General features: G+C 52.7%; 3 protein-coding genes across 7 annotated transcripts; 1 reads left to right on the top strand and 2 right to left on the bottom strand.

Annotated features, from left to right (window-relative positions):
* Positions 1–1,419: 1,419 nt before the first annotated feature.
* Positions 1,420–5,971, top strand: DRC12 (dynein regulatory complex subunit 12 homolog). Its single transcript, XM_063094621.1, is given in 8 exon segments — positions 1,420–1,475; positions 1,659–1,672; positions 1,932–1,997; positions 2,452–2,481; positions 2,484–2,522; positions 3,042–3,134; positions 5,423–5,553; positions 5,843–5,971. Coding segments are annotated over 8 exon segments (558 nt in total).
* Positions 5,972–6,840: 869 nt separating this feature from the next.
* NHERF4 (NHERF family PDZ scaffold protein 4) lies at positions 6,841–10,548 on the bottom strand. 2 transcript variants are annotated; one of them, XM_063095884.1, is made up of 11 exons: positions 10,533–10,548; positions 10,087–10,114; positions 9,873–9,946; positions 9,364–9,575; positions 8,902–9,091; positions 8,660–8,796; positions 8,195–8,399; positions 7,804–8,000; positions 7,483–7,710; positions 7,122–7,322; positions 6,841–6,870 (listed from the first exon to the last, which is right to left on the bottom strand). In XM_063095884.1, the coding sequence occupies exons 1-11, from the start codon at positions 10,546–10,548 to the stop codon at positions 6,841–6,843; spliced, it is 1,518 nt and encodes a 505-aa protein (XP_062951954.1). The 2 variants fall into 2 exon arrangements, with proteins under 2 accessions (XP_062951954.1, XP_062951955.1); XM_063095885.1 differs by having other exon boundaries at positions 8,702–8,796.
* A 491-nt stretch (positions 10,549–11,039) lies between these two features.
* On the bottom strand, positions 11,040–23,217 carry NLRX1 (NLR family member X1). 4 transcript variants are annotated; one of them, XM_063093430.1, is made up of 10 exons: positions 23,089–23,217; positions 21,222–21,347; positions 20,615–20,684; positions 20,125–20,213; positions 18,978–19,597; positions 17,766–18,587; positions 14,012–14,607; positions 13,646–13,732; positions 12,405–12,656; positions 11,040–11,954 (listed from the first exon to the last, which is right to left on the bottom strand). In XM_063093430.1, exons 2-10 carry the CDS (start codon positions 21,289–21,291, stop codon positions 11,633–11,635), a joined length of 2,928 nt encoding a protein of 975 aa, XP_062949500.1. In that variant the 5' UTR covers positions 21,292–21,347; positions 23,089–23,217; the 3' UTR covers positions 11,040–11,632. The 4 variants fall into 4 exon arrangements, with proteins under 4 accessions (XP_062949500.1, XP_062949503.1, XP_062949501.1 ...); XM_063093433.1 differs by having other exon boundaries at positions 20,125–20,204; XM_063093431.1 differs by lacking the exon at positions 23,089–23,217 and adding an exon at positions 22,940–23,007.
* Between the last annotated feature and the right edge of the window lie 1,500 nt (positions 23,218–24,717).

Genomic DNA, 24,717 nt, shown 5'->3' with positions numbered 1-24,717 from the left:
AACACCTGTCTGAAAATCAACCCCGCGAGGGAATAGGGGAAGTAAAGCAATATAAGTTACTATGAGGGAAGATAGCCATGTAATTTAAAACTCAGGCCTTTCAGGATTTACAAAATCAAAGATTTAAAGACCAGGAAACTGAGGCTGAGAGAAGTTAAATGGCTTGCCCAAGTTTACGTATCCAGAGGGGGACTAGAACTCACGTCTCCTTTATCTGACCCGTGCCCTTTCCTAGACATTCGCCTCCCTTCAGGTCAGTACCCTGAGTCCATGGGTCCACCTCTCCTCTGCGTCTCATTTCTCTGAAGTGGGAAATTCAATTACCTGCTCCTGCATTTATTTCCCTCATATGCTTTAAAATGCCTTATTGAAGGGGATCTTCAGTTTTAAGCCTTAATAATGTCATTTTTTTTTTTTTAAAGATGACCGGTAAGGGGATCTAAACCCTTGACTTGGTGTTGTCAGCACCACGCTCACCCAGTGAGCAAACCGTCCATCCCTATATAGGGATCCGAATCCATGGCCTTGGTGTTATCAGCACCACACTCTCCCAAGTGAGCCACAGGCCGACCCATTAATAATATCATTTTGCTGATGGGACCTCATGCTGTAAATTGTCCAGGGTGGCTACTATCAGTCCTTTTCCTCTGTATCAGCACAACAGTATTGCTTCAGATGTGTAAATCTGTATTTCGTAAGTCTCCAAATTGCAAGCAGTGCCTACAAGAAAGCAGATCATAGCTAATTGTCTCCAAAGCCCTTTCTCTTCGAACTACACTTTGGATTTTAGGATAAGGGGAGAATTGACCTTCCAGGAACTTGGTATTTTAAGCTTTGTGAGCTGAGTTAGCCCATTTCCCCTTTCTATGAACTCCATGTTTCCCAGTTGCCTGGACAACATGCAGCTTCCAGAAAGCCAACCTTCCAATTCACAGTCCTGCCCCTGAGGGGAATTTACCACCCTGGATTGGCTGCCAGGACCCAGGCTCCTCCTCACGCTCCTAGCTGGTTGGGCCTACTGTCTGCCCCTCCCCATGAGTGGGTCACTCCACAGGGAAACCAACACAGGCAAGACAGGATCCTCCAGGTAGGAAGAAGCAGGATTAGAATGGTGGGGAGAAGGAGAGGACCAAGTACAGACACTTATTTTCTCTAAAAGAGGGTTGAGAGGAATGACTTCTGTACATGGAGCCTGACTGGTGGAGAGAAACAGCTCCATCCTTCCCACTAACTCCAGCTCCACCTAAGTTTCCAAGGAAACCAAGAATTGAAGCTTCTGGAAAGTATAAGAGACAGACTTGGAAACTAGAATTCCAATTCTCCTAAGACTCCTGGTTCAGTCTAGGAGTCAGGAAAACATCCCCGTCTCCAGACCTAAGCACAAGGTCCCCTCCCTCCCTCTCCCAGGAAAGCAAGCAGATGCCACTTAAGACCCAAGAAATAGGGAGGAAAGCTGGAGCACAGAAGAAGAAAAAGTATTTGGGTGGTGGAGAGTCATGGTGGGTGGAGGTGAGTGACCCCTGCTTCTCCATGCATGGCACAGAGTCCAGGCAGAGCCAGAGGGAATCCAGCCCTCTGCATGACAGGATGGAGCGATGGAGCTTTGCCAACCCTCCTCTTGGATTCATATCCTTGAATCCACATTCCATGGAGCTGAGGAATTGGGGTAATGGTCACGTGCATTCTTCCTTCAACCCTATCTAGCTCTGTGCCTTCCTAAGATATTTGTCACATGTATTTTGACCACCTGCTATGTGCTGGGCAGTGAGGACACGGTGGTAAACTCAGTAGGCTCTACCATCAGGAATCCCTCATTTAGTGGTCCTTAGATCTCATGCAGGAAGGAAGTCCAGGGTGTGGGGCGAGGACAGCAGGGAAGTGATGAGGCTAAGATCACAATAAGCTAAGCCTCTGCCAACTTGCCTGGACAGATGTGGAGGTCGAATCCAAGGACAGACTGGTGGTGCTGGAGAAGTTGCTGCTCCAAGACCTTTTGGGTAAGAAGAGCAGAAGCTCTGGGAGACAGTGGAGGCGGTGCCATGGGGCATCTCTGTATCCTTGGAGGACTGGAGGGTTGCAGCTATGGTGGGGGGCTAAGCCAATCTCTAACCATCCCCTAGTGGAAAAAGACTGTACGGGAGGGGTGGGCAGTGAGGGTTGATGAAGGAAGCTATTTTATATACCCAGACATGGAAGGAGTTTTTACTTCTTAGTTGTGAAGAACCTGTGAGATTCTAGGGAAAACAAAAACACCCAGAGAGAGAATAAGAGACTGGATGCCCTGACACCAGGTTTCTAGAGGTGGGCAAAGTCCATCAGGCCCAGAGGGGCTGATTCAGTGGGGCCTCCAAGCAGTCCTGAGGGCAGCTCTGGGACTGTTCACAGCTCTACGAGGGGATGAGGTCCATCAACCCAAGGCTTCTGAAGCCTTCTGAAGCCATTGACCCAACCAACTGAAACAGAGGTTTCAACAATTGGCGACTGAGAAGGGGCCCAAAGTGAAGGGAAAGCCATATATGCAGGTGTATGGCCGATTGAGCAGGTGGGCAGGAGACAGGCACCAGGAAGAGGACAACCAAGAGGGCCAGAGAATGCAAGAAAGGGAAACAAGGAGGGCTTCCAACAGCCAGGTCTCGTCTCAGCATTCCCTGCACAGCACAAATCAGGCAGGATCCGGAGGAAGATCTCTGGGATCCTAGGCAGGGACCTTCCAGGATACCTGATGTCAGGTATTTGATGGTTTGTGGTGTACACAATGCAGTCATAGCAATTGGCTCGTTCATCCCATGGGAGTGGGCGGGGAGAAGGGCTAGAATTCCCATCCTAAGCTGCAATGGGGCAAGGGAGTCTGGTTTCCTATCCCTTCCTGGGGTTTTTGGAGTCTCTCAGCTTCTCAGAATCACTGCAAGAAGAACCAAGAAGGCCTTTATGCTCTTTTCCCACTGGACCAAGCCGAGTCTTCCCCACCCACAACTCAATTTCCCTTCTCCATCCCCTCCATCCACACCTGGGTCCCTCACTGCCTACTGCCCTCACCTCAGAGATGAGCCGCCAGTGCCAGACCCAGAGGAAGGAGATGGAGACCTGCAGCAAGCATCTGGAGGAAGAAGTGAGGGGCCTTCGGGAGCAGTTAGGTAGGCTTCCCGCCTTCTGTAGTGAGTTAGAAATCTTGATTCTCCTTTGATCTTAGAATAGGATTTTTAGGCAATGAATGAATGAGCCAAAAGGTTCTTGAGTAGGGGAAAAAAGTCCACAGATAAGGTTGGCAAAAGCCATCTAATCAATTCTAATCACTGTTTAGGGATGGGATTGTGTCCTTTGACTGTTTTAGGTTGCTGGTTTGATTCCAGCTTGAATGACTATTGACTATTTAACTTACTGATTGTTCTTGAGATATGTTAAGGAAACTGCTTGAATGCTGTTTAAATATGCTAAAGCAGCCAGCCCATGGCTCACCTGGGAGAGTGCGGTGCTGATAACACCAAGGCCACAGGTTCAGATCCTATATAGGGATGGCTGGTTGGCTCACTGGCTGAGCGTGGTGCTGACAACACCAAGCCAAGGGTTGAGATCCCCTTACCAGTCATCTTTTTTTAAATAAACAAATATGCTAAAGAAATTGCTATAGGAAGTATGTGAAAAAAAAAGTTTACTAAGGACAAGCTGTTTGTTGGTAAATTAACCAAGCTTTTTACAAATTACATTCTGGAATGTCACATTGTTAATTTACTGCTGTTACAAGTTTTACACTGCCTATTTTCATGTCCTTCTTTGATGATTGAATCAACTGATTTTTCTTGTGAAACTTCATTGTCTTGTCAATAAAAAGAAGGGCTGATTTTGGATTGGGGCTGCTCCCCTGATGGGCGGCAGTCCCTCCAGGTGCTGCTGCTCCCCGGATGGGTGGCAGTCCCTCCAGGCCTTATTGATGGTACTTTGAGTGAATTCTTTCTTTCTCTTTTTTCCATCTCAGTTACACAGAGGAAAGTGTAACAGTCCTCCAAGTGCTTTCTCCCCAAGGGTCATTGATAAGGTCTAGCATGAAGAAGTGGGCTTAGGTCCTCTAAAAGGCTGCAATCTGGGCTCTCGGGTCACTTTCGCCAGTGATCCTCCACCACTGAGGACTGGAGCACAGGATTCAGGATGGTAAGAATCTCTTAGTCATAAGTAAAGAAGAGGTAGGTCTCTCACCCCATTCCCCACTTGGTCTCTAAATCCAGTCCTTACTCCCCGTCACCCCATGTCTCTCATGAGCAGAACATATTCCCTCTTAGTTTAGCTGATGTTTACAAAGAAACAAAGGGAAAATGTGAGATTTATTGACTTCTACTTGCATATCTTCAAGGCCTATCACTGGTAGGTCCAACAACTATTTGCTAAATAAGTGAATAGACCTTCCATATATGCAAAAATAGGAAGCTTTTGCTTCTCTTCCCTCTTGTTTACAGGATAAACTTGAAATATCTTAGCATGGTATGTGAGATTTTTCACAATTTTTTTTTTTTAAAGATGACCGGTGAAGGGATCTTAACCCTTGACTTGGTGTTGTCAGCACCAAGCTCACCCAGTGAGCTAACCGACCATCCTTATATAGGATCCAAACCCGTGGCCTTGGTGTTATCAGCACCACACTCTCCAAAGTGAGCCACGGGCCAGCCCAGATTTTTCACAATTTTGGCCTCAAAACTTTTTTCTTTTTAAAAATTTTTTTATTTTTTTCACAGCTGGCCTGTACAGGGATCTGAACCATTGACCTTGCTGTTATGATACCACCCTCTAACCAACTGGGCTACCTGGCAAGTCCCCCCCACCCTGTTTTTGTTTGTTTTTCTTTTGTTTTTTGCTTTTGGTGGCTGGCTGGTAAGGGGATCCAAACCCTTGACCTTGGTGTTATGAGGTGGTGCTCTAACCAACTGAGCTAACTGACCAGCCCCTCAAAATTTTCTTATTCTAAAATATCTTCAGTTTAGCTACAGATATCCAAGAGCTGCTTATCTGCATGTAGACCTTAATCCTTTCCTAATCTTTGCTTCATCTCAAATTCAACATCAATTAGCATTTATTGAGCACCTCCTGTACACTAAGTGCTGTGCCATCCATTATCATGTTTAGCTGTCACAGAAAGCCTGTGAGGTATGTATCATTCTCTCTTTAAAGATGAAGGCTCAGAGAGAGACATGCCCAAATTTACACAGGTAGTAAGTGACAACCAGACTTTGAACCCGTCTCCTGTCCCAAGCCCACTACTCTCTACTATACCATGGACCTTCAGCTTTGTACAAGGACTACGGGAAAGTTGATGACCCTAGAGGAGTCTGGAATGATCCCACTCAAGGTCCCCTTTTTAGGTACCTTTGGAGACTCTGATCAAGGGTAGAGTGTCACCATCCTGTACTATTTGATCCTTCCGTCCTGCCCCCAGAGATGTGCTAAAAGGAGGCCGAGGCTACATGGGAAGAGGCTGAGCACGACCTCGGAGAGCAGGACTGGACCCTGGCCCAGCTTCAGGTCCACGTGGCAGACATGGAGGCCAAGTACGAGGAAATCTTGCATGTAAGCACCACCCTGTGGAGCCCAGCCGCCCCAGCAGCCAGCATTCCTCCTTCCCCACACACCCGAGCCAGCGTGATGACTGACAACCCAGGGATAAGGAGAAGCAGCATCTCTGAGGGATCCCTGCTCTATCCTAAGGGCAGACAGAGAGGATACAATCATGCCTACCCACTCAGAATAAGAATTTTAAGAAAACACTGGCAAGGAAAGCTTATAAGCCAACCTGGGGCATCCCTTACTCCTGCCCTCTCTCTTCCTGGGGACTGAACGCTTGTCCTGGTGTCTGCAGGACAGCCTGGACCAGCTCTTGGCCAAGCTGAGAGCTATCAAGCCTCAGTGGGAAGGGGCTGTGCTGAGACTCCACGCCAGGCACAAGGAGCAGCTGCACCAGTTGAGACTCAACCCCCTGGATCTTTGAAGGCTGCCAGCCTCTAGTCTCTGGGGCTCTCTGAGGCCCCAGCAATAAAGCATCTTGATGTAGAACTCAACAGAGCAGCTGTCAGAGAGGAGTGGCTTTCATGGGGATGTCTTGGTTCTGTGTTGACCCATTACTCCAAAGCTGAGTGATAGAAGAGAAATCTGACAAGGTCTCAACCCCTCTCCTACAGAAACTGGTCCCACCTCTTAAGCCTGGGGCCCTTTTGGTCCCTCCAAACTACCACCCCCCTATCAACACACACACAGGTAGCCAGATATGGGAAAAGGCCATTTCTAAATTTCTTTATTTATTTGGGGGGCTGGCTGGTATGGGGATCCAAACCCTTGACCTTGGTGTTATAACACTGTACTCTAACCAACTGAGCTAACCAGCAAGCCCTATAGGAAAAGGCCATTTCTACAACAGACGCAACAGTGACCAGGCAGGAGCCCCTATAATCCTAAGGTGCCCAGAAAGGGAGGGTGTAGTTGGTCTCCAAATTCTTGTATTACACCAAGGGTCCTGGAGTCATACCTAGGGCAAATTCCAGATGGCTTCAATCCTAGCCAGCCCACAGCCCACCCTTCTCAATCAGAACTTCATCCTTGGGCACAGCTCTCCAAAGCTTCCATGTGACATCATCTGGAGCCTCAGGCTCCATCCTCAAGGTCCTACCTGAGGCCTCTGACTACACCCTTTTCTGGGAGGTGGGCCCATGGGAAGGGAGGGAGCTCCTGGGCAATCCTGTGATTGGTGGTGACTTAGAGCTCTGGCTTTTGGCTTAGAGAGGGCATGCCTGCTCCCACCACCATAGGCTGGACAGTGAAGACAGGAAAGCCTCTGGGTAGATTTGTGCCATCAGGGGCACTCTACAGCAGATCTGAGGCCAGAGGCCAATCCTATGCAGAGAGGAGGGAGAAGGTCATTCCAGGACCAGAAGAGTTCCTTTTCCCTGCCCCCACCTGCACTGGAATGCACAGGAATGGGACTTGTTCCATGGGTCCTTCTGTCCCCACCTACCATAACTTAAAAGTCCCAACCTGCACACCCCTACTGCTTCACCCTGCAATCCTCCCACTCTGCCCTCCTTTCTGGCTCCCCTCTGCCTTTCTCTGGCTGCTCACAGTCCCTTCGGTCTCTTCTTCCTCACCTCTGCAGACCCTGGGGGAATCCAGGCTTCCAAACCCTGCTGAGACCTGGATGCCAGCTTAAGGCAGATGGGTGGCTCAGACTCAGCCAGCTGCTGAAGCCTTTCCAGGTCATTCTGTCCATCCACAGGATACCCATTCACCTCCAGAATCACATCTCCCATTTGCAGCCCTGCCCGGGCAGCTGAGCTTCCTGGAGTCACCTGGCAGTGTAGGGGGGATAGAACATGGAAAACCATGGAAAAGTTTGCTAGGCACTCTAAGGCTGGGCTGGGGTGGGCAGGGGTTGGGGGAAGGAGCAGAGGAAGATTGATCAGGAGGCAAATGATCAAAAGGATCCAAGGTCCATAGGACATCAGTCACCTGGGAGATGAAGAGACGAGGCACACAGGCCACACAGCTGAGTCGGAAGCCATAGGCACCACCAGGCCCAGGGTACAGGAAACACTGGCGGGAGCCAGGAGGGACCAGAGGTACAGCTGTGTTGTCAGGTGGTGGGTCCTTGGTCTCAACCAGAGAGGGTGAGCTGGTGTCCTGGGGAGAAGCAGCAGCCTCTGTGGTCTCCATGAAGAGGAGTGGGGACAGGCGAAGCTGGAGGAGGCAGATAGGGCAAGCCTGTTGTACCAGAGCCCTGCTCCACTTCTCCTCCTGCCCCCACCCTAGCCCCCGGCCCTCAGCACGCACCATGCTGAAGAAGCGGTCAGCCTCAGGGTCGATGACAATGAGGGAGACACTAGAGCCCTGCGCCCGGATCCTGGACACTGTCTCCTCGTGGCCCAGCCCCTCCACGCTCTCCCCAGCCACAGCCACCAGCCGGTCCCCAACCTGCATCCCAGCCTTCTCGGCTGGTGTTCCTGGGTCCACCTCCCGCAGAAACTGCCCTGGGACATAGACATCCTCACTGCTCCTTCCTAGCTACAAGAGGGACTGACCCAGGGGGTATACAAGAGAAGAAGGCCCAGGGCTGGGACTTGGACAGGGACACTTCTTATGTGCACTGTGAGGTATATTTATACACTTGTGTGCCCACCGCAAGGCCCACCTTCCCTACCCACCCCCGAGGGTTTCCACTCACCAGAGTGACCGTCAAGGCCCTTCTCCTCCCGGAGCAGGAACCCAAATCCCTGGGGCCCTTTCTCTAGGTGCAAACAGCGGGGCTTGGCAGGCAGTGCCCAGCCCTCTGCCAGGGGTGCAGCCAGGGGCATTCCCAGCTGGCGACACTGTTCCTCCACCTCTGGCCCTGCCACCAGCAGGGTCACCTGCTTTCCACTCTGCCAAAGCTGTGGGGACCCAGCAGGGCACCAGCATCAATCACCTGGGTAGGGAGGGAAGAGGCAAGCACCTCCTCACAGCCCCTTCTCCCAGGCACAGGGATGAGGCACTAAGGGGAGGGCCTGGCACAAACTGCAGAGGGAAGGATCGTGCAAGACAGAGATCAGATCGGGAGATCAGGTGCATGGGGAGGAGTCTGCCTCCCGAGTTGGAGCCCCAGGCCCAGCCCAGATGGGTGGAGGATGAGTGGGGCAACAGGCAGCCGTACCTTCCTGCTGAGTTGGTTATGAGTGAACTTCTCCACACTGACCCCATTCACTTCAAGCAGCCGGGCCCCAGGAGGCACCCCTGCCCGCTCAGCTGCTCCCCCAGTACTTAGCACCAACCAGAAAGGACCCTGATCTCCTGGGAGAAACAAAAAACAAAAAAAACATTTCCAGTCTGCTGCCTGCCCAGATCAGGGATGGAGATCTCCCCTCCTGTCCACCTCCTCCCACCCTTTAAGCTCACCAGGGGTGACAGTGAAGCCAAAGCCACCATCATCTTTCACTATGTGGCATAGCCGGGGCCGGACCCCAGGGCTGAGGGTAGGACAGAGATGGGCATGGTTCCCCTGCAGAGCTCGGGCCACATCATGCACATGCCATGCCAAGACTGTCAGCAACACCCGAGGACTGCTGGCCCGGATGCGGCGTACCACCTAAACAGAGGGCACGTCGGGGTAAGTTCCGGCTGGTCCCTCTTGCCAACTCCCAGGATCTCCCTGGAACATGCATTTTTCAGCATGGGAACCAGCCCTCTAGATGCCTTCATGCAACTTTTCCGATCTGAGCATTTCTAAATCACGGGGTGTGGGGGAGTGAGGTTTGGGCCCTGCTGCCATAGTGCCCAGGGAGGTGACTGACTGGTTCCTCTCCCGGAGGTGCTGTGGAATGCTCCTCTGTACTACAGGGAGTACCAACCCAACCTCACCGTCATATAGTCTTCATGTTCCACAACATCATTGTTCACCGCCAGGATCCGGTCTCCTTCCTGGAGGCCCTGGCGCTGGGCAGAAGTGCCTGGATCCACCCTGCACACCACATGCCCGGCCCTGCCTGGCTCCTGCTGTAGGTGGAAGCCAAAACTCCTGCCTTCCTCTTTGCTCAGCAGACAGAAGCGAGGCCGCTGCAGGCTCCAGGGATCTGGAGGGGGGAGGTAAGCAGCAGAAAAGGGGAGGAGAGGGGGCACAGCCCAAGTACAGGTCCACTGTGTGCCTGGCCCTGGGTGGGCTTCCACTCAGTTATTGTTGGACTGGGTCCGAATACTGCGTGGGCCAAGTGGCCAGGACAAAAGGAAACACCTGGCCTTCTCCAACCTCCACACGGTTACACCGTTATCAGAGGGAGACACAGTGAGTGGTTACCAAGGAGGTGGGAGGCTGTGCAGAGCTGTGGTGTCTCTAGGGAGAGGGAATCGTGGCCAGGGGACGAGGGGGTTACCAGAGAGGTCGTGGTCTTCAGCCAGGGAAAGGACAGGATTATCAATGCCCAGCTTCGGGTTAAACTGAAACTTCCTGCAAGGAGGCAGGGGAAGCAGATAGAAGCTGGCAGCTGGACTTAGGTCCCAGGCTCTACTTTGGGTGCTAATGGCAGATGGAGAGCTTCCCCACCTTCAGTTCCTTCCTCCTCTTACCCCAACACTCACAGTACTTACAGAGTTACCAAGGCTGCATCCTGAAGATCTACTGAGCAAAGAAGTGGGTGAGAGGAGGAGAGGCACATTCTCCCCCTACTTCCCCCACCACCCCACCACGCCTCTCCCATTGTCATAAACTGAAAGGACTTAGGGGAACCCCCAAACTCAGGACTTGCCCCCTCCGTTCTGCTCTGAAAGGGTCTCCCCTTCTCACTGACATCATACACACAAGGATATCGTGTGTTCCCCTCCCCCCAAATCCTTGGCACATAAATCTGAGCATATCAGTACAGGGTGTGGACCAGGAAGACTTATCGACTCAGCTCTTTCTTCCTAACTTCTAATTTGCCTTTGCCTTAGGACTCCAAGTCCTAAGTGTGCCCTGGTCCCAAAGCCTCAGCCTCCAAATTTTCCCCCTGATTGCCCCAAAGTCCCCGTCCAGAGGATTCCTTCCAGCTTCTTACCTGCAGCTGCCTCCATAGTTGGATCAGCAACCCAGTCCTCTGAGTAGGGCCAAGGTCCATCGTAACCAGCTGACCCTCCCACCTACCCTCTCCCAAGTCCCGCCTCCTTGAAGACGCTGCGTGGAAGGAGTGGGGTAATGGTTAACAGGGAGGAGACTCTTATCCTCTGGGGAAGTGTGCGTGCTCCTCCTATCCCCATTCCCAGCCGCCAACTTTCTCTGGAGACCCTGCAGCTGACTCAGTTGCCCCCCTGCGCAGAGAAAGACAGATTGCTGGTCACTGTAATCCCAAGCCTGGGAGTAAGCGTGAAAAGGCCAATAAGAGTTCTTTGTCCCAGCATGACCAACCCCCATCCCAATATTTTGTTCATGGTCCCTCCAGAAACCACTGCCTCTGAACCTAGCACCCAAGAACCACTTGCAACAGAAAGTGGTCAGGAGCTTAATCAGAATGGCCAAGAATAGTGCCCTTTCTTGGGAGCAACAGGCAAGGAAGAGGAGACCACAGTAGGTGGGTGGAAGACACATAGCTTTTTAATAGCAACAAGTCAGATGCACCTGACACTAGGGGCTAGGAAGCCATTGGTACCATTGTGGTAAAAGGGCATGAGGGCAAGGAGAAAGCACCAATGTGAGGGCATCTCCAGTGTCCATAGATGAGCAGAAGGCAGAAGGAGGAGGCCCTCCAATGCATCTTCTGATGGCAACACCTCGGCATAGCAGACATAAGAAGTGTGACCCTTGGTAGTACAATCAGAGGGATATGCTTGATTGTTTTTTGGGGGTTTTTTGGTGGCTGGCCAGTAAGGGGATCCAAACCTGTGACAGAGGCTCCTTGAGAGCAAGGTTATGGTGGTGCTATAGGAGGCATGTTCCATCTCCAAGCCCAGAGCATGAATTCACCATCTTTGATCCTGGAAATTCCAGACTTGGGGGCACTGGTTGAACATGCCCCAGGAGGGAAACTGGCACAGCTATGCCTATTCCTTTGTCTCCAGTCCTGAAGAGATCTTTCTAAAAGGAGTAGTGCAGGCCAGCAGACCACAGAGGGAAGGGGTTTGGGGCCAGTGGTCACACAGCTAGGTGCCTGCTGTCACTGTCTCAGCTTCCAGGGCCTCCCAACTGCTGTAGTAGAGCCCTGACCTCACCCTCCACTCGCAACAGCTGAGCTTTGCGCCAAGGATTAAGGGTGGCACCCCGGTTATCTTCCAGATCTCGCAGCAGTAGTTCAAGGTGGCGCCGGACCCGGGCCTGATCCCAGCTGTTGAGGTTCCGCTGGACTTCACTGAGGATCACCGACCAGTACTCAGACACTGCTGCCCCCTCTGTCAGCGATGCCACGACCCTGGCACCACCTTCAGTAGTGCTTCCCAAGTCCCGCAGGACCTGGCGGCCCTCTGAACTCAGCTCATTGAAGTAGAGGCTAGCGAGAGAGAGAAGAGCAGATGCCATTCAGCAGGGCTCTGAGAAGGAGGCCTGAGGGTGGATGGACAGAAAGTCAGGAGGCCTGACACTTAATCTCTCAGCTGCAGAATGTGAAGGGGCAGGTGTCTGCAATAAGCCAGTGAGGGAGGGTGGTAGCCAGTGGGAGGCAGGGACTGACACTAGAATGCAATGGGACCAGGGACAGTAGGAACAGGGCCACCAGGTCCCCAGGAGAAGTGGTGGTAGGGAATCAGGGCAGGGTAAAGGCCAGTCACAGAGGGGTTGGGTTAGCTCAGAACTGAGTTGACAAGGATCAGTCAGAAGCCAAGAATAGAGGACAGGCACCAGGCCCAGCCCCAGAAGCGCTCCCTAGGGTGGGAAGAGCACAGTAGAGAGAGGGAAGGAGGATGGAAGGGCTGGGGACCATAGGACCAGGGACAGGACTCACTGTAGCAGCTCCAAGGAAGGGTGTTCCCGGGCAGCCTTGGCTAGGGCCAGGGCTGCTTGGTCACCAGCACCGTTGTAGGCCACGTTCAGCTCCTGCAGCTGCTGGTTGCAGTTCAGCTGGGCAGCCAGCAGCTCCAGGCCCTCACCCCCAAGGCCCGTGTGCAGCAGGGACAGGTGTGTCAGCGAGGTGTTTCCTGCCAGCCCCTCCATCAGCAGGGCGACACCTGCTGCCGTCAGCGGGTTGTTGGACAGCCTACGGCCACAAACACACTGAGGTTATGAGGGCTGGTTGCAGATGCTCTGTACTGGGGATTAGGACTTGGGTCAAAGGGGCCACAGCCTGGGGCACAGCGGAGCCTGGACACAGAAAAGCAGGCCCAGGAGAAGAGGACAGAGAAATGGGGTGTGGCACCCTGCAGTGGAGGAAGGGTCCGGAGGAAGCTGGCTTCTGTCCCCTTCGCCCTCTTTTCATTCTCCTTTTCACCCTGACTCCCTTCTACCCTCTCCCCTTCCTCTTCCCTTTTTTTCACCTCCTCCCCATCCTCTGCTTCTTCTTCCCTCTGGGTCCCCAATCCTTCTCCCCCTTCTTCCTTTCTCCCTCCTCATTCACCTTCCCTTACTCCAACCAGAAACTGAGCACCCAGGCATCTGGATTCCTAGTAAATCAGCCAGCACTTTGGGAGCATCTACTGAGTGCTCAGCATTAAGGTCATCCTTAGGGCCGGCCCGTGGCTCACTCGGTAGAGTGCGGTGCTGATAACACCAAGGCCCCGGGTTCGGATCCTATATAGGGATGGCCGGTTTGCTCACTGGCTGAGCATGGTGCTGACAACACCAAGCCAAGGGTTGAGATCCCCTTACCGGTCATCTTTAAAAAAAAAAAAAAAAAAAAAAATTAAGGTCATCTTTGTGAGGCTGCAGGAAAATCCTGGGAGGGGATCAGTGGCACTGTTACCAGGCAACCAGCCTAGGTATTATTCCACCCTCTCCTCCCACCTGTCCCAGGCTGATTTTAGCCACATGAGGCTTTCTTAGCACCTATTGCTGGTGGCATCTTGGCATCTTTCCCCCTGTCCTGCTGCTCGTAATGTATCTGGGAGGGTTGGCCTAGACTCCCACCCTTTTTACTACCATGGGTTGGCGTAGGACGGGTATATTATGAGGCAGGGGAGCTCGCCCTTGACCTTAGCTGGCCACCAGGATGGCCATGGCCTCCCTCCAGCCCCTTCCCAAGGTGCTCACCGCAGGGTGGTAATTTGGCACTGGTCATGTAGCAGCAGGTCTCGCAGGTCCCTGCAGGCCTCAGGACCCAGGCTGTTGAGTTGCAGGCTGGAGCAGAAGGGGGCCGGAGGGGAGGTGAGAGACGAAGGAAGGAGTCAGCATGGAGTCTGCCCATCTACCATGCCCTTTTCTCAGCAGCCTGCTCCTGCAATCCGTACCTGCCCTCCCTTCCTCTGTTGCTTCTGTTACCTCCACCCACACCATACTTCATCATCCCACCCTGGGTCCTTCCTCAGTACCTCGGGCTTCTCTAGCACCTTCTTTCCCCACCTCTTCACCTCCAACCCTCTCCTCTCTTCACGCCTGTGCATGAGGACAGTTCCTCACCCCAGCTTCCGGGCACGCAGGAGGACGGGCATGAGTGTGCGCAGTCCAGCAGGGTCCAGCTGGCAGGAGGCCAAGTTCACCTCATCTAGGGCATGCCTTCCGCTGCCCAGTACAGCTGTCACTACTGTGCACTTGAGGGGTGTCATGCGCACACCTGCCAGGTTGAGCTGGCGCAGGGAGCTGAGCACCTCAGCAGAGAAGCGCTGGTTCTGGAACTCATAGTGGAAGAAGAGATGGTCAAGGAGCTCCGAGGGGGGAAGCACCTGCCGGCCAAGCTTGCCCAACTTCTTCTTGATGGCCTGGGCATTCTCCAGGGCATCTAGGTTCTTGATGGGGCAGCCAAGCTGAGCCAGCACAGCCCGGTTGTGGGCAGATAGGAGCCCCCCCATGAACATGGGAAAGAGCTCAAAGACTTCATCCTCTGGGGGATCGTCTGGGTGGCGCCGGGGGCCCTCCACGCCCAGGATGCTGGCGCCCATCTGGTCCAGAACATCGTCATTGTAGTAGTCCTCCTCTCGGAACATCTCCAGCACCATGGCCTGGGCTACTGCCTCCCGGCTCTTACCGACCACACGCCCAAATACTCGTGGAACCACCTGAGAAAGCAGCAGAGAGGGTTGCTGCAGCCTCCCGTGTGCCTGTTCGGCCTTCAAAGCTGAGCTTAAGGTACACCCCCTGACTGCTCCAGCTCGTGATCTCCCTTTGAACTTGGAGCACAATTTGTCTGATCACACAGCTCCCCTGCTGCAACACCTTCCATGGCTCCCCACAGCCCATCTGGCAAACTCCAAACATTTAGCCTGAAATATGACATTTTTTATAATCTGGCCCCAATTTGACCTTTCCACGGTCATCTCTCAACACTTGTCTCATGCATTCCAGACATTAGAAACTTTTTCCCAAATATCCCATACATTTTCAAGCCCAGGACATGATGGGATGGAATAAGCATATATTACACACTTAGTTTGAGGCCAGGCTACGAACACATCACTATCTTTGACATCATCAGTCATTACGATGACTACAATTGAGCTTGCTCCTACTCCTTCAAGGCCCTGCATGATTTGTGCCTTCATCACAAGCCTCTCTAGCTCTCTTGGTTAGAGCATGATGTTGGTAACACCAAGGTCAAGGGTTCAGATCCCCATACCAGCCAGCAGCCAAAAAACAAAAAACACGTCTCTTGTCCCCACTCACTATGCTCCTGTCCTTTCGGCTGTTCTTATCTTCTTGACAGTGCCAAGGTTTCTCCTCCTTCAAAGCCTCCACAATGCTGCCTCTTCCTGGGTTGCCCCCCTGAATTGTTGGCTAATACTACAGGGATCAGATTAAACGCCCTCCCAGAAAGGCCTTCCTGACCCTCCCAAACCAGCTTCCCCCAGTATACAATTTCATAGCCCCTAGAACTTTTCTTTCCAGGCATTTACCATAATTTTTCATTACATAATTTTTTGGGGGGGAGTATTTTTGACAGCTGGCCAGTACGGGGATCTGAACCCTTGACCTCGGTGTTACCAACACTGTGTTCTAATCAACTAAGCTAACTGGCCAGCCCTCATTATATAGTTATGTTGACATTTTTGTATTCAGACTGTAAAATCAGGAAGGGCAGAAATCTACGGTTTTGTTAACTGATTTTTTCCTCAGGATCTAACACCACATTGCCTGGCACACAGCAGGTACTCAAATATTTGACAAAGAAATGAAGGTTTGGGAAGGTTTGTGATATCATCTCTGATCTTTGCAAGGGATGGGAGAAAGAAAGGAAAGAAGGAAAGAACCATTCCACTATAAGTGAACCATGAGATTGTTCTGTGGCACCTCCTCTAATGTCTGAGTTTTTTCACTTTTTATATGTGAGGTTCCTCCCATGGAAGTGATAGTGCCCCTCCCCCATCACTAATCTGATGACAAGACCAGAAAATGTTATCCTGTGAAGCTGAATTAATAGGATCATGAAGAATCAGATGGGGTCAGTCCTCTTCCCTCCAAAGCTTGGGGGTGTGATGCTAACAATTCTGGTGGGCTTTCAAGATAACTGGAGTGTTTCCCAAATCCTGGCAGGAGACCATAGCCTCTCACTACAATCCTAATACAGCAAGCACATCTTCAAAGTGTGGGGTGGCCTCAGCAGTGGCTATGACCTCCCCATCGGAGGCAATGGTGTGAGAAGGGGCGGGCTGCCAAAGCCTGTTTTTGTGTTTGACAAACAAATAGCACTTATTATGTGCCAGACCCTGAGGATTAATTCATTTAATCCTTATATTAGGTCAATGATATAAGTTCTATTATCATCCCCATTTAACAGATAAGGAATGTGAGGCACAGAGAGGTTAAGTAACTTGTTCAAGATCACACAGCTAATTAGTAGCAGAGCCTGGATTTGAACCCAGGTACTGGATTACTGAATATCTTTTCTTAACCCTTTTGCTTTGGTGCCTATAAAAAGGAAAACTTGTTGGGCTGGCCCGTGGCTCACTCGGGAGAGTGCAGTGCTGCTAAAACCAAGGCCATGGGTCCGGATCCTATATAGGGATGGCCGGTTAGCTCACTGGGGAGAGTGTGGTGCTGACAACGCCAAGCCAAGGGTTAAGATCCCCTTACCGGTCATCTTTAAAAAATAATAATAATAAATAAAATAAAATAAAAAGGAAAACTTGTTGAAATTCTGCCAGCACTAACCAGGGCTCTACCTCCTCAAGACCAGTTAGTGAAACATTCCTAGGGAAGACAAGGATTACTTGGAAGGGCACCACAGCTTGACACAAATATTCATAACATATCAGTATAGTTTGGCAGAAAGAGCACAGGATGTAGAAACAGTGCTGGCTGGCTAGCTCAGGTGGTTAGAGCACAGTGCCAATAACGCCAAGGTCCAGGGTTTGATCCCTGTACTGGCCAGACGCAAAAAAAAAAAAAAAAAAAAAATTCAGAATCACAAAACCCTGGGCTCATATCCCAGCTATTCTGCTTACTATCTGAGTGATCTTGGACAAGTTACTTCACCTCTCTGAGCCTCAGTTTCCTCATCTATAAAAGGGGTCGTGAGAGTATTTCATTTCTAGGGTTGATGTGAAAAAACAAAGAACAGTGATAAGTGCCTGGCAGACATCAGCAGAGAGCGGCTCCCTTCGTCCCTCAAGGCTTTAGTCCATGTGCTCTGCTCACAACATAGTCCTCAGGCCTGTAATTTGATTTCTGGAACACACCTGCACCCGGGATGAACTGTCCTAAGCCAATTACCAATGCCATTCATCCTCCCAGTATAGATGAATAAAATAGCATCTGCTTTATAAATCTGTCTCTGGTGATTTAGCTGGGATGAGTCATCACTCCCACAGCCTAGTCACCTCTGGGGGAACAGATACAACCAAGTTTCTGGACCTGCAAAGCAGAGGACAGGCCCTTGAATGTAGTGACCCCTGCCCCCTAGCAATAAAGACTAGGAGAGATGCAAAAAAGAAATAGTCGCTAAAAATACACGCAGGATTGCTGACAAAGCCCCTGCATCCTCAAATTCCCCTCCCAGCCTCCAAGCCTTCCCCAGCATTATGGCTTCTCTTTCTCCATTCCTTATGCCCCAATCCCACTAAAAGCCAAACTGCCCAGAGCTGAAACCAGAGCCAAGGAGCAAATGCACACCTATGTACCTTCAGGGAGAGGAGCATGGGGCGAACAGGGAGCCACAAGAGGTGACTACCTGGGGTCCTGGGGAGGGGAGTAGCAAGGGTGGGGATTTTAGAGCTGTTACCTTGAGCAGGTTGAAGAGTAGAGGCAGAGCTCGCAGAGGCAGCAGCTTGGCCATGATGCCCAGTACCAGGCTGACATCCTCCCCAACACGGCCCACGAGCTCGGCCACTTCCTTGCCCACCCGCTGCAGGGTCGTCTTGCGTAAACCCAGCACGATATAGAGGGCAGCCAGGTATTCCTGCATGGCGGGCACGGTGAACACGAAGGTGCCTGAGTGCCCCGGCTCCACACATGGGGCCAGGAAAAACCTTAGGGCATCCCGACGAAAGACATGCAGCAGCTGAAACTCCTCTTCCGTCTTGATGCCAGCCTCCAGGCAGCCACAGACATCCTCTTCAGAGAAGTAAGTCTTGCGGGAGGACACCCCCTCATAAGCCAACTTGCCCATTGTTCGGGCTGCATAGGCCATCAGGGACAAATTAGAGGGATCAGTGCTATCCAGGGTTTCCCCACTGAAGTTGAGGCGCAGGAAGCTGGTATAAATGCTCGTGAGGGTCTGGCCAGCAGGTGTGGGGGCGTGCAGGAAGTGCAAGGTGGCACAGACCAGCCAGCAATAGGAGGGCAGGAAGCAGGCGGTGGCGATCTGGTGGTGCCCCTCCAGGTTTCGGGAAAGCATCTGCACCAGGTTGTCACGCTGAGCTAGTGTAGCCGAGACACCCGCAGGCCCAGCACCATGCCCACAGTCAGGCTGGTTGAGGCGGAGCTGGAAGTAGAGCTTCTGCAGATTGGTATCGGAGAAACCGCAGATCTCACCATAGCGGCCCACGTACTTGCTGGGGATACGGCCAATGGCAGAGGGCCGGGTGGTCACCAGAATGCTGGCCTGGGAAGAGCATGGTTGAGTTAAGAAAGATCTTAGTGTCCTGATTGCCTCAATCCCCAGAGGACCCCTGAAGATTGAGTATGCAAGGAGGAATCTGCTGATGACTATAACAATTATAAACAAGTTACTCAGCACCCACTATGACCCAGGGGACTATGTATATATACATTATATACAGTATCTCATGTGATTAGTACAACTCAAGAAGAGAAGGAAACAGAAGATTGGGGAAGTTAGTGACTTACTCAGGGTCACAAAGCTGGGAAGTGCAGGGGCCAGGATTGGAACTAACTCAGGGTCTATGCTCCTACTCAATAAAAATGAACAAAAAAAATCTCAGGGGACTAATCAAGGGGCAGCAGTGGCAGGGTGGGACAAAGGGCCACCCACCTCAGGCAGCATGTATTTACGCAGCAGGTTGACAATGACGGCAGCTGGTGCCTCAGGCTCCTCGGGGTCACTACAAAGCCCTGTGCCTGCCAGCCGGAAGTCAAGGTTGAGACGTTCCAAGCCATGGAGCACAAAGAGCAGGCGGGACCCAGCAGCAGCCATCAGGGGCAGAACATCCTTCAGAGGCGTGTAGCGCTGGGCCACAAGTTGGCACAAGGAGGCTGGGGTGGGGCCCAGGGACGACAGGTCCTCGCAGGAGAAGGGGATAAGCAGCTCGAAGGCTGGCAGCCGCCCATAACACCAATCCAGGACCATCTTGCGCACCAATGTGCTCTTGCCTGTACCCACCGTCCCATAGAGCACCACCGTCTGTACCCGGCGCCCACAGGCATCCGGATCAAAGAGCTGAGACAGGGCCAGTGGGGGGAGCCCAGCTGAGGGTGGCTGATGCTCCAGGGCCAGCTCCACGGGTGGGTGGAGTAGCTCATCAGGGGTGCTCTCGCGGATCACAGGGTCAACGTGGACTGTGTCCAGTGCAAATGTCGGGCCAAACTGGCGCTCCTCCCTGGGCAGCCGGCTGAACCACTCAGCCAGGTTCCTGCGGTGCTGCTGGATAGCTTCTGGATGGGAAGACAAAGCAATGGGTCAAGAAAAGGGCCTGGAGATGCAGGAGCTTAGGGCCAGTCAGGGTGGTGGTTGGGTGAGGCTGGGGAGTCAAGACTCAGCACCCAGAGATGCTAAGGCCTAGAACAGTGCTGGGCACACAGGACTCCTCAGAAAGTACAGACTGTCCTGAAAGTTTGGTTCCCCTATGTCAAAAAGTGGGGAGCCACTGGACAAGTTAATGCCGGGCCTGGGCTGACTGGTTTCATATCTGTATGCAATCTCAATTTGACTGCTGGCTCAAAGTTTGTTAAAGGAAAGAATGCTATGTCTCTCCTAATGCTTCATACATAGTAAGTGTGCAGTGCCTGGGTGTTGCAGGAAGAGATACACAGACTGATGGAAAGGAGGGAGGCAGAGAGGAAGGGACCACTGATAGATGATGGCAGTGGATCCTCTATGCCTCCCTCATCCTGCTTCTCCTTTCAGGCCCCTTTGCCCACCCCAAACCTCCTCCCACCAGGATCCCAGCCAGTCCCTTTACCAGAGGCAGAGATGCTCCGGAACAGCTGTCCATGCCTCCCCGACGGGGGAGCACTGCCGGCTGAGCTCCCGTGGTGGCGTCTAAAGGCCCTGGGAGCAAGGAAGGGACATGAGCTGGGGCTTGGATACTTCGTCAGCCTATCTGCTCTGCTGGACTTCTAGCTTCCTGAGATCCAGGCCTGACTCACACCCTTCCCAGGGACTGAGGCCTTGCACCTAGCCCTCCAGCCCCCACTGCTAACAGCCTGCCTGGAACTCAGACTGGTCATTGCCAGACTCCACCCCTTCCCACAGATCCTCCCTCCACCGACCACCATGACTTCTACATGGATGATCTAAGCCAACTTCCTCTCAGGCCAGGGAGCTGCCTCTGTACCCTCCCTATCCCCAGAAGACCAAGCCCCTCCCCCGGGGGTCAAGCTAGCTCCTGACCTTTCTCAGTCTATCTGCTGTACCCAGATGCTTTCTAAGGTATGACACCCAGGCCTCACCTAGGGGGTCCAAGGGGACGCTCCCCTTTAAGGGGCCAATTCCAGTGGATCAGGAAGGGGATACGCTCATCTACAGAGGAAAAAAAGAAAGAGAATATACAGATCCCATCCACATTTTCCCACCAATATACAGACCCTATGTCTACATCAAATCCCCATTATTTTCCCATGTACTGCCCCTTTGTAGCAGTTATTATGCAATTTTATATTTCATTGTGTGGTTATATGATTAACATTTATTCCTTCCCCCTCCATGAGAGCAGAGGTCACATCTGGTTTTGTTCACAATTACATATCCAGAACTTAACACGGAATCTGGCAGGCACTCAGTAAATACCTACTGAAAGCAAAATGAAATCATACAAGTGTTCCTGGACTTATGTAGCTACAACGGGCCCTCAAAGGTTATCTAGTCCAACTCCCTTATTTCAGGATGGGAAAATGAAAGCTCAGAGAGGTGAGGTGGCATGCCCAAGGTGAACAGCTAAAGAACTACAGAGCTGGGACTAGTGCACCTGCTATCTGGATCCCTGCTCTCTTAGAGGCACCATCAGGACTCTGAAGAGGAAAGGAGATATGGAAACAGAAACTCCTGCTTCCTGCTCACCTGGTGGCTGGGGTGTTCTTCCCAGAACAGAGACCCAGGAGGCCCTGGGCAAATGGTAGCCCCACTTCATCCTGGGAGAGAAACTCAGAGCCTAGGGAACTTAGCGTCACCTTCTATTCTGCTCCCCTGCAAGAAGAACAGTGTAAACGGATTGGGATCACCACCACCACCTCCTCTCTCCCACGCGTCCTCCACATCCTTACCCCATGCCACCAAGGAGGGCCTTCCTGCCAGGAGAGGATCAGCCCTTCCTCAAATGCCAGCATTGCTGGAGCCCTGGCCTTCCTTTCAGCTGTCCTCCCTCTCCTATAAACCCAACCTGAGTGATCCCATTTTATCTCTTACCATCCTTACCTCTCCCCCGAGGCTTCACAAAACGCCTTTCTCCTGAGCTCCAGCCTAGTATAAACTGCTTTATTTAGGTGTCCGTTTGCTTGGCTGCCAGCAAGCTCAGATAGGAGTCCTGTGTTCATTTTCATTTTCTGAGCTTAGATTTTCCACTAGTAATTATGCACTGCCCTCTGCCTTTGTTCCCTGGCTATCAGGTCCTTTTAGATGAGTTTTAATGGTTTCATCATTTCATCTTCTCTATTATGTAAGCTCCCTTTGAGACTGGCATAAATAATAAATGAATGAATGAATGAATGAACTTCCTACTCGACATCTCCATATGGATATCCTGCCAGTGCTTCAAACTTCACCCGTGCAAAACTGAACTCATCATTCATGATGAGGGATGAAAGAGGGGTCCCCTTTCAGTTACCTTGCACAAATCTTCCCAACCACAGGGTTTACACTAGAAACCTGACCTCTTTGTCTTCAAAGCCTTCTTCCCCTACTCCTTCAGGCAGCTGAAATGGTCCCCTTCCTCCCCACTGCTTTACCTGTCGTCCCTATTACATCATCCCTACTGCCCCAGTGCTAACTCAGATCCTCCCAGGACTTACCGGACCCGCATCTTCTCACTGGCCCCCGCCTTCAGTCTCACCCCATTCCAATCCCTCATCCCAGGCACCAACGACCTCCGTAAAGTCGTAGGTTACTTAAAAGCCCAAACATCGTGCCCACACCAACTTTTTTCCTGAGTTTGCCCCCAGCCCGTACCTCATTCCCCAGGCTCACTGGATTCTTGCTCTTTCTTAACCTCGTTCATACACTTTCCTCAGTTTGGAATAACCTTTCTCCTCTGTCAGATTCCCACCCAATCTTTTAAGATCCTCCTCAAAGGTTCTCTCTCCTGGGAAGTCTCTCCTGAGCCCCCTGAGCTACGTTAAACGGCGTGTGCTCTTATTTGGCACCTGGTCTCCTCCACTGAGATCGAGGCTTCTTAACAGTAGGACACAAGGAGAACTGGCTGCACTGGGCGACCTGCCTAAGCAGAGCCAGCCACTGCAGGAGCTGGCTGGGGTGCTGGCCGGGCTCAGAGTAGGAGTGCCAGAGGCCGGGGAAGTGTTGAAAGAGCCCCGGAAATCCGAGAACGCTGGGGGAAACTGGCTCAGAGTTAACATCAGATCGAGGACCACTGAGTCAAGATGGGACTTGCAGGTGTGAGGGCAATTCGGTGGTCACCCAAGTCGGCAGGAGGGGACACAGCTGGAAAAGTACAGGGGCGGTGTTCCCACAGTTCCAGAGCTCCCCCACCAAACCGGGTCCCAAACAGCTCTCCCAGTTTCAGCTGGCTTCCGGGACCGAGGGGGAGAGCCTGCCGGAATGCCCACCGTTCAGCGCCCAGCTACGTCCTACTCGGCGCCCGCCGCGACCTCCCGGCGTCACTTGCCCAGCCTCCTCCCTGGCTCCGCCCTTGCCCCCTGCCAAGCGCAGCGGCCCAGCAGGGACGGAGGGGCGACCGAGCCAGCTAGGCCTTTACCCGGGGCTGCCCCGGCCCGGGAGCGCGTCGGCCGCGGCCGGGGCGGACGCCGGCGTCTCCTGCTGGCTCCCAGAGTCCCCTGCTCGCTCGGCGCGGCGCTTCCCGCCCGCCTCCGCCCGCCTGCACGGAGCCCGGCCGGCCCGGCAGCGGGCGCGCGGGAGGACGAGCCGAGGCGCCAGGGCCCGCGCGGTCCTGGGAGGAGCGGGTCAGCGAGAGGGGGCCGGGCGCCCTGGAGCAGGCGCGGGGCGGGACGCCTGCCCCACCCGCCTCCGCCCCCGCCCCCTCCACCTCCGTGGGCGCAGCCTCAGACCCCGCGGGCCCGCCGCTGGTACTGCCCTCTGCAGGTTCCCAAGCGCCAGTCCCATCCAATGGCCTCACTAACCACTTCCCAGGCTGGCCTTGTTGTTCTGCCCATTTTACAGATGAAGAAACTGAAGCTCAGAAGGTTGAAATGAGGGCCGGCCCGTGGCTCACTTGGGAGAGTGCGGTGCTGATAACACCAAGGCCGAGGCTTTGGATCCCTGTATAGGGATAGCCGGTTTAGCTCACTGGGAGTGTGTGGTGCTGACAACACCAAGTCAAGGGTTAAGATCCCCTTACCGGTCATCTTTTTTTTTTTTTTTTTTTTTTAAAGAAGGTTGAAATGACTTGTGCAGGCTGACCCAATTAGGAAGTAGAGGAGCCAGAACAAGAATTGGGGGCCTGGGTCTTCCTGAGGCACCGGACCTCAGGGTATCCTTCCCTCTGTCCTTCTTCACCTCCTCAGCCTACCTCCAGGCAGCCACCTCAACCGAGGCCTTCTTGGGTCCTCCCATCTAGACCTGGCCGTCTTCAGACCCCAGACCTCTGTGTGTGTGGCCTCTGGTCACAGGAGGAAGAATGGGTGCTGACAGAGAGCTCCCAACTCAACCTGCTCTTCCTGTCTGGCACCCAATCATGGCTAGCCCTGGGGCTTCTGGATCCTCAAAGCCCCCACCCTTATTTCTGTGCTTCACACAGGGCACGCCCAGGGCTGACATAGTCCAGATGCAGGAGCCACCCACAACCCACAGCCAGGACTGGCTTCCACGGCGAGCATAGGTACATAGGGAAGAGAGGTGTGCAATAGAAACTCACACAGAGGCTCCCCAGGGCAGGGCTGGGAAGAGGGCTCTGTCATCTCTACCCTCCAACCGGACTAAAGGTATTGTTGTCATTTCATTTAGACATCTGTTCATTCATTTCACATGTGGTCTTGGGCTAGAACTAAGCACCCCACTCCCATGGACCAAGCCCAACAGAAGGCCCTTGAGGCAGGCAGGGACCAGACCATAACAGCTCCCTTCAGTGGGGCCAGCCACTGGTGTTTGCAAATGCTATACTTCAGAGGCAGAAGCAAAGCGTTAGGAGAGCCTGGAAGAACTTACTGCCTCTGGCAGAGGAGGTGACATTTGAACTGGATCTTAAAAAATAAGTCAGGAAAAGGAAGACAAGGGCATTCTGGGCAGCAGGGAAAACAGCACATTTGCATTTTAAGAGAAATTCTTCAAGGGGAGTAGAGGGGGAGGGGAAGTAGAACAACCCTGTGAATGTAGTTTCAGGGGTGACATTTTGGGTCCGGGGGCCTCTTCTAGCTTCACTTACCTACTT

This window comes from Cynocephalus volans, chromosome 4 (assembly GCF_027409185.1).
Source record: "Cynocephalus volans isolate mCynVol1 chromosome 4, mCynVol1.pri, whole genome shotgun sequence".
NCBI lineage: Eukaryota > Metazoa > Chordata > Mammalia > Dermoptera > Cynocephalidae > Cynocephalus > Cynocephalus volans.
The sequence above is the reverse complement of the archived record's forward strand: the minus strand, read 5'-3'. Positions and strand labels throughout refer to the sequence as shown.

Bases quoted from the DNA above. Each gene is read 5' to 3' on its own strand.
- NHERF4 (XM_063095884.1), bottom strand. The intron at 9,576-9,872 runs GTAACCCCCTCG...TCCCCCCTCCAG, and splicing joins TGAAGACCACGACCTCTCTG to ATCCCTGGAGCCTGCAGCGG. The intron at 9,092-9,363 runs GTGAGGTTGGGT...CCCTCTGTTTAG, and splicing joins AACATGAAGACTATATGACG to GTGGTACGCCGCATCCGGGC.
- NLRX1 (XM_063093430.1), bottom strand. From the start codon at position 21,291: ATGAAGTGGGGCTACCATTTGCCCAGGGCCTCCTGGGTCTCTGTTCTG. The intron at 20,214-20,614 runs GTGAGGCCTGGG...CCTTGCTCCCAG, and splicing joins CGTCCCCTTGGACCCCCTAG to GGCCTTTAGACGCCACCACG. The intron at 12,657-13,645 runs GTGAGCACCTTG...TTGTGGCCGTAG, and splicing joins TGCCAAATTACCACCCTGCG to GCTGTCCAACAACCCGCTGA.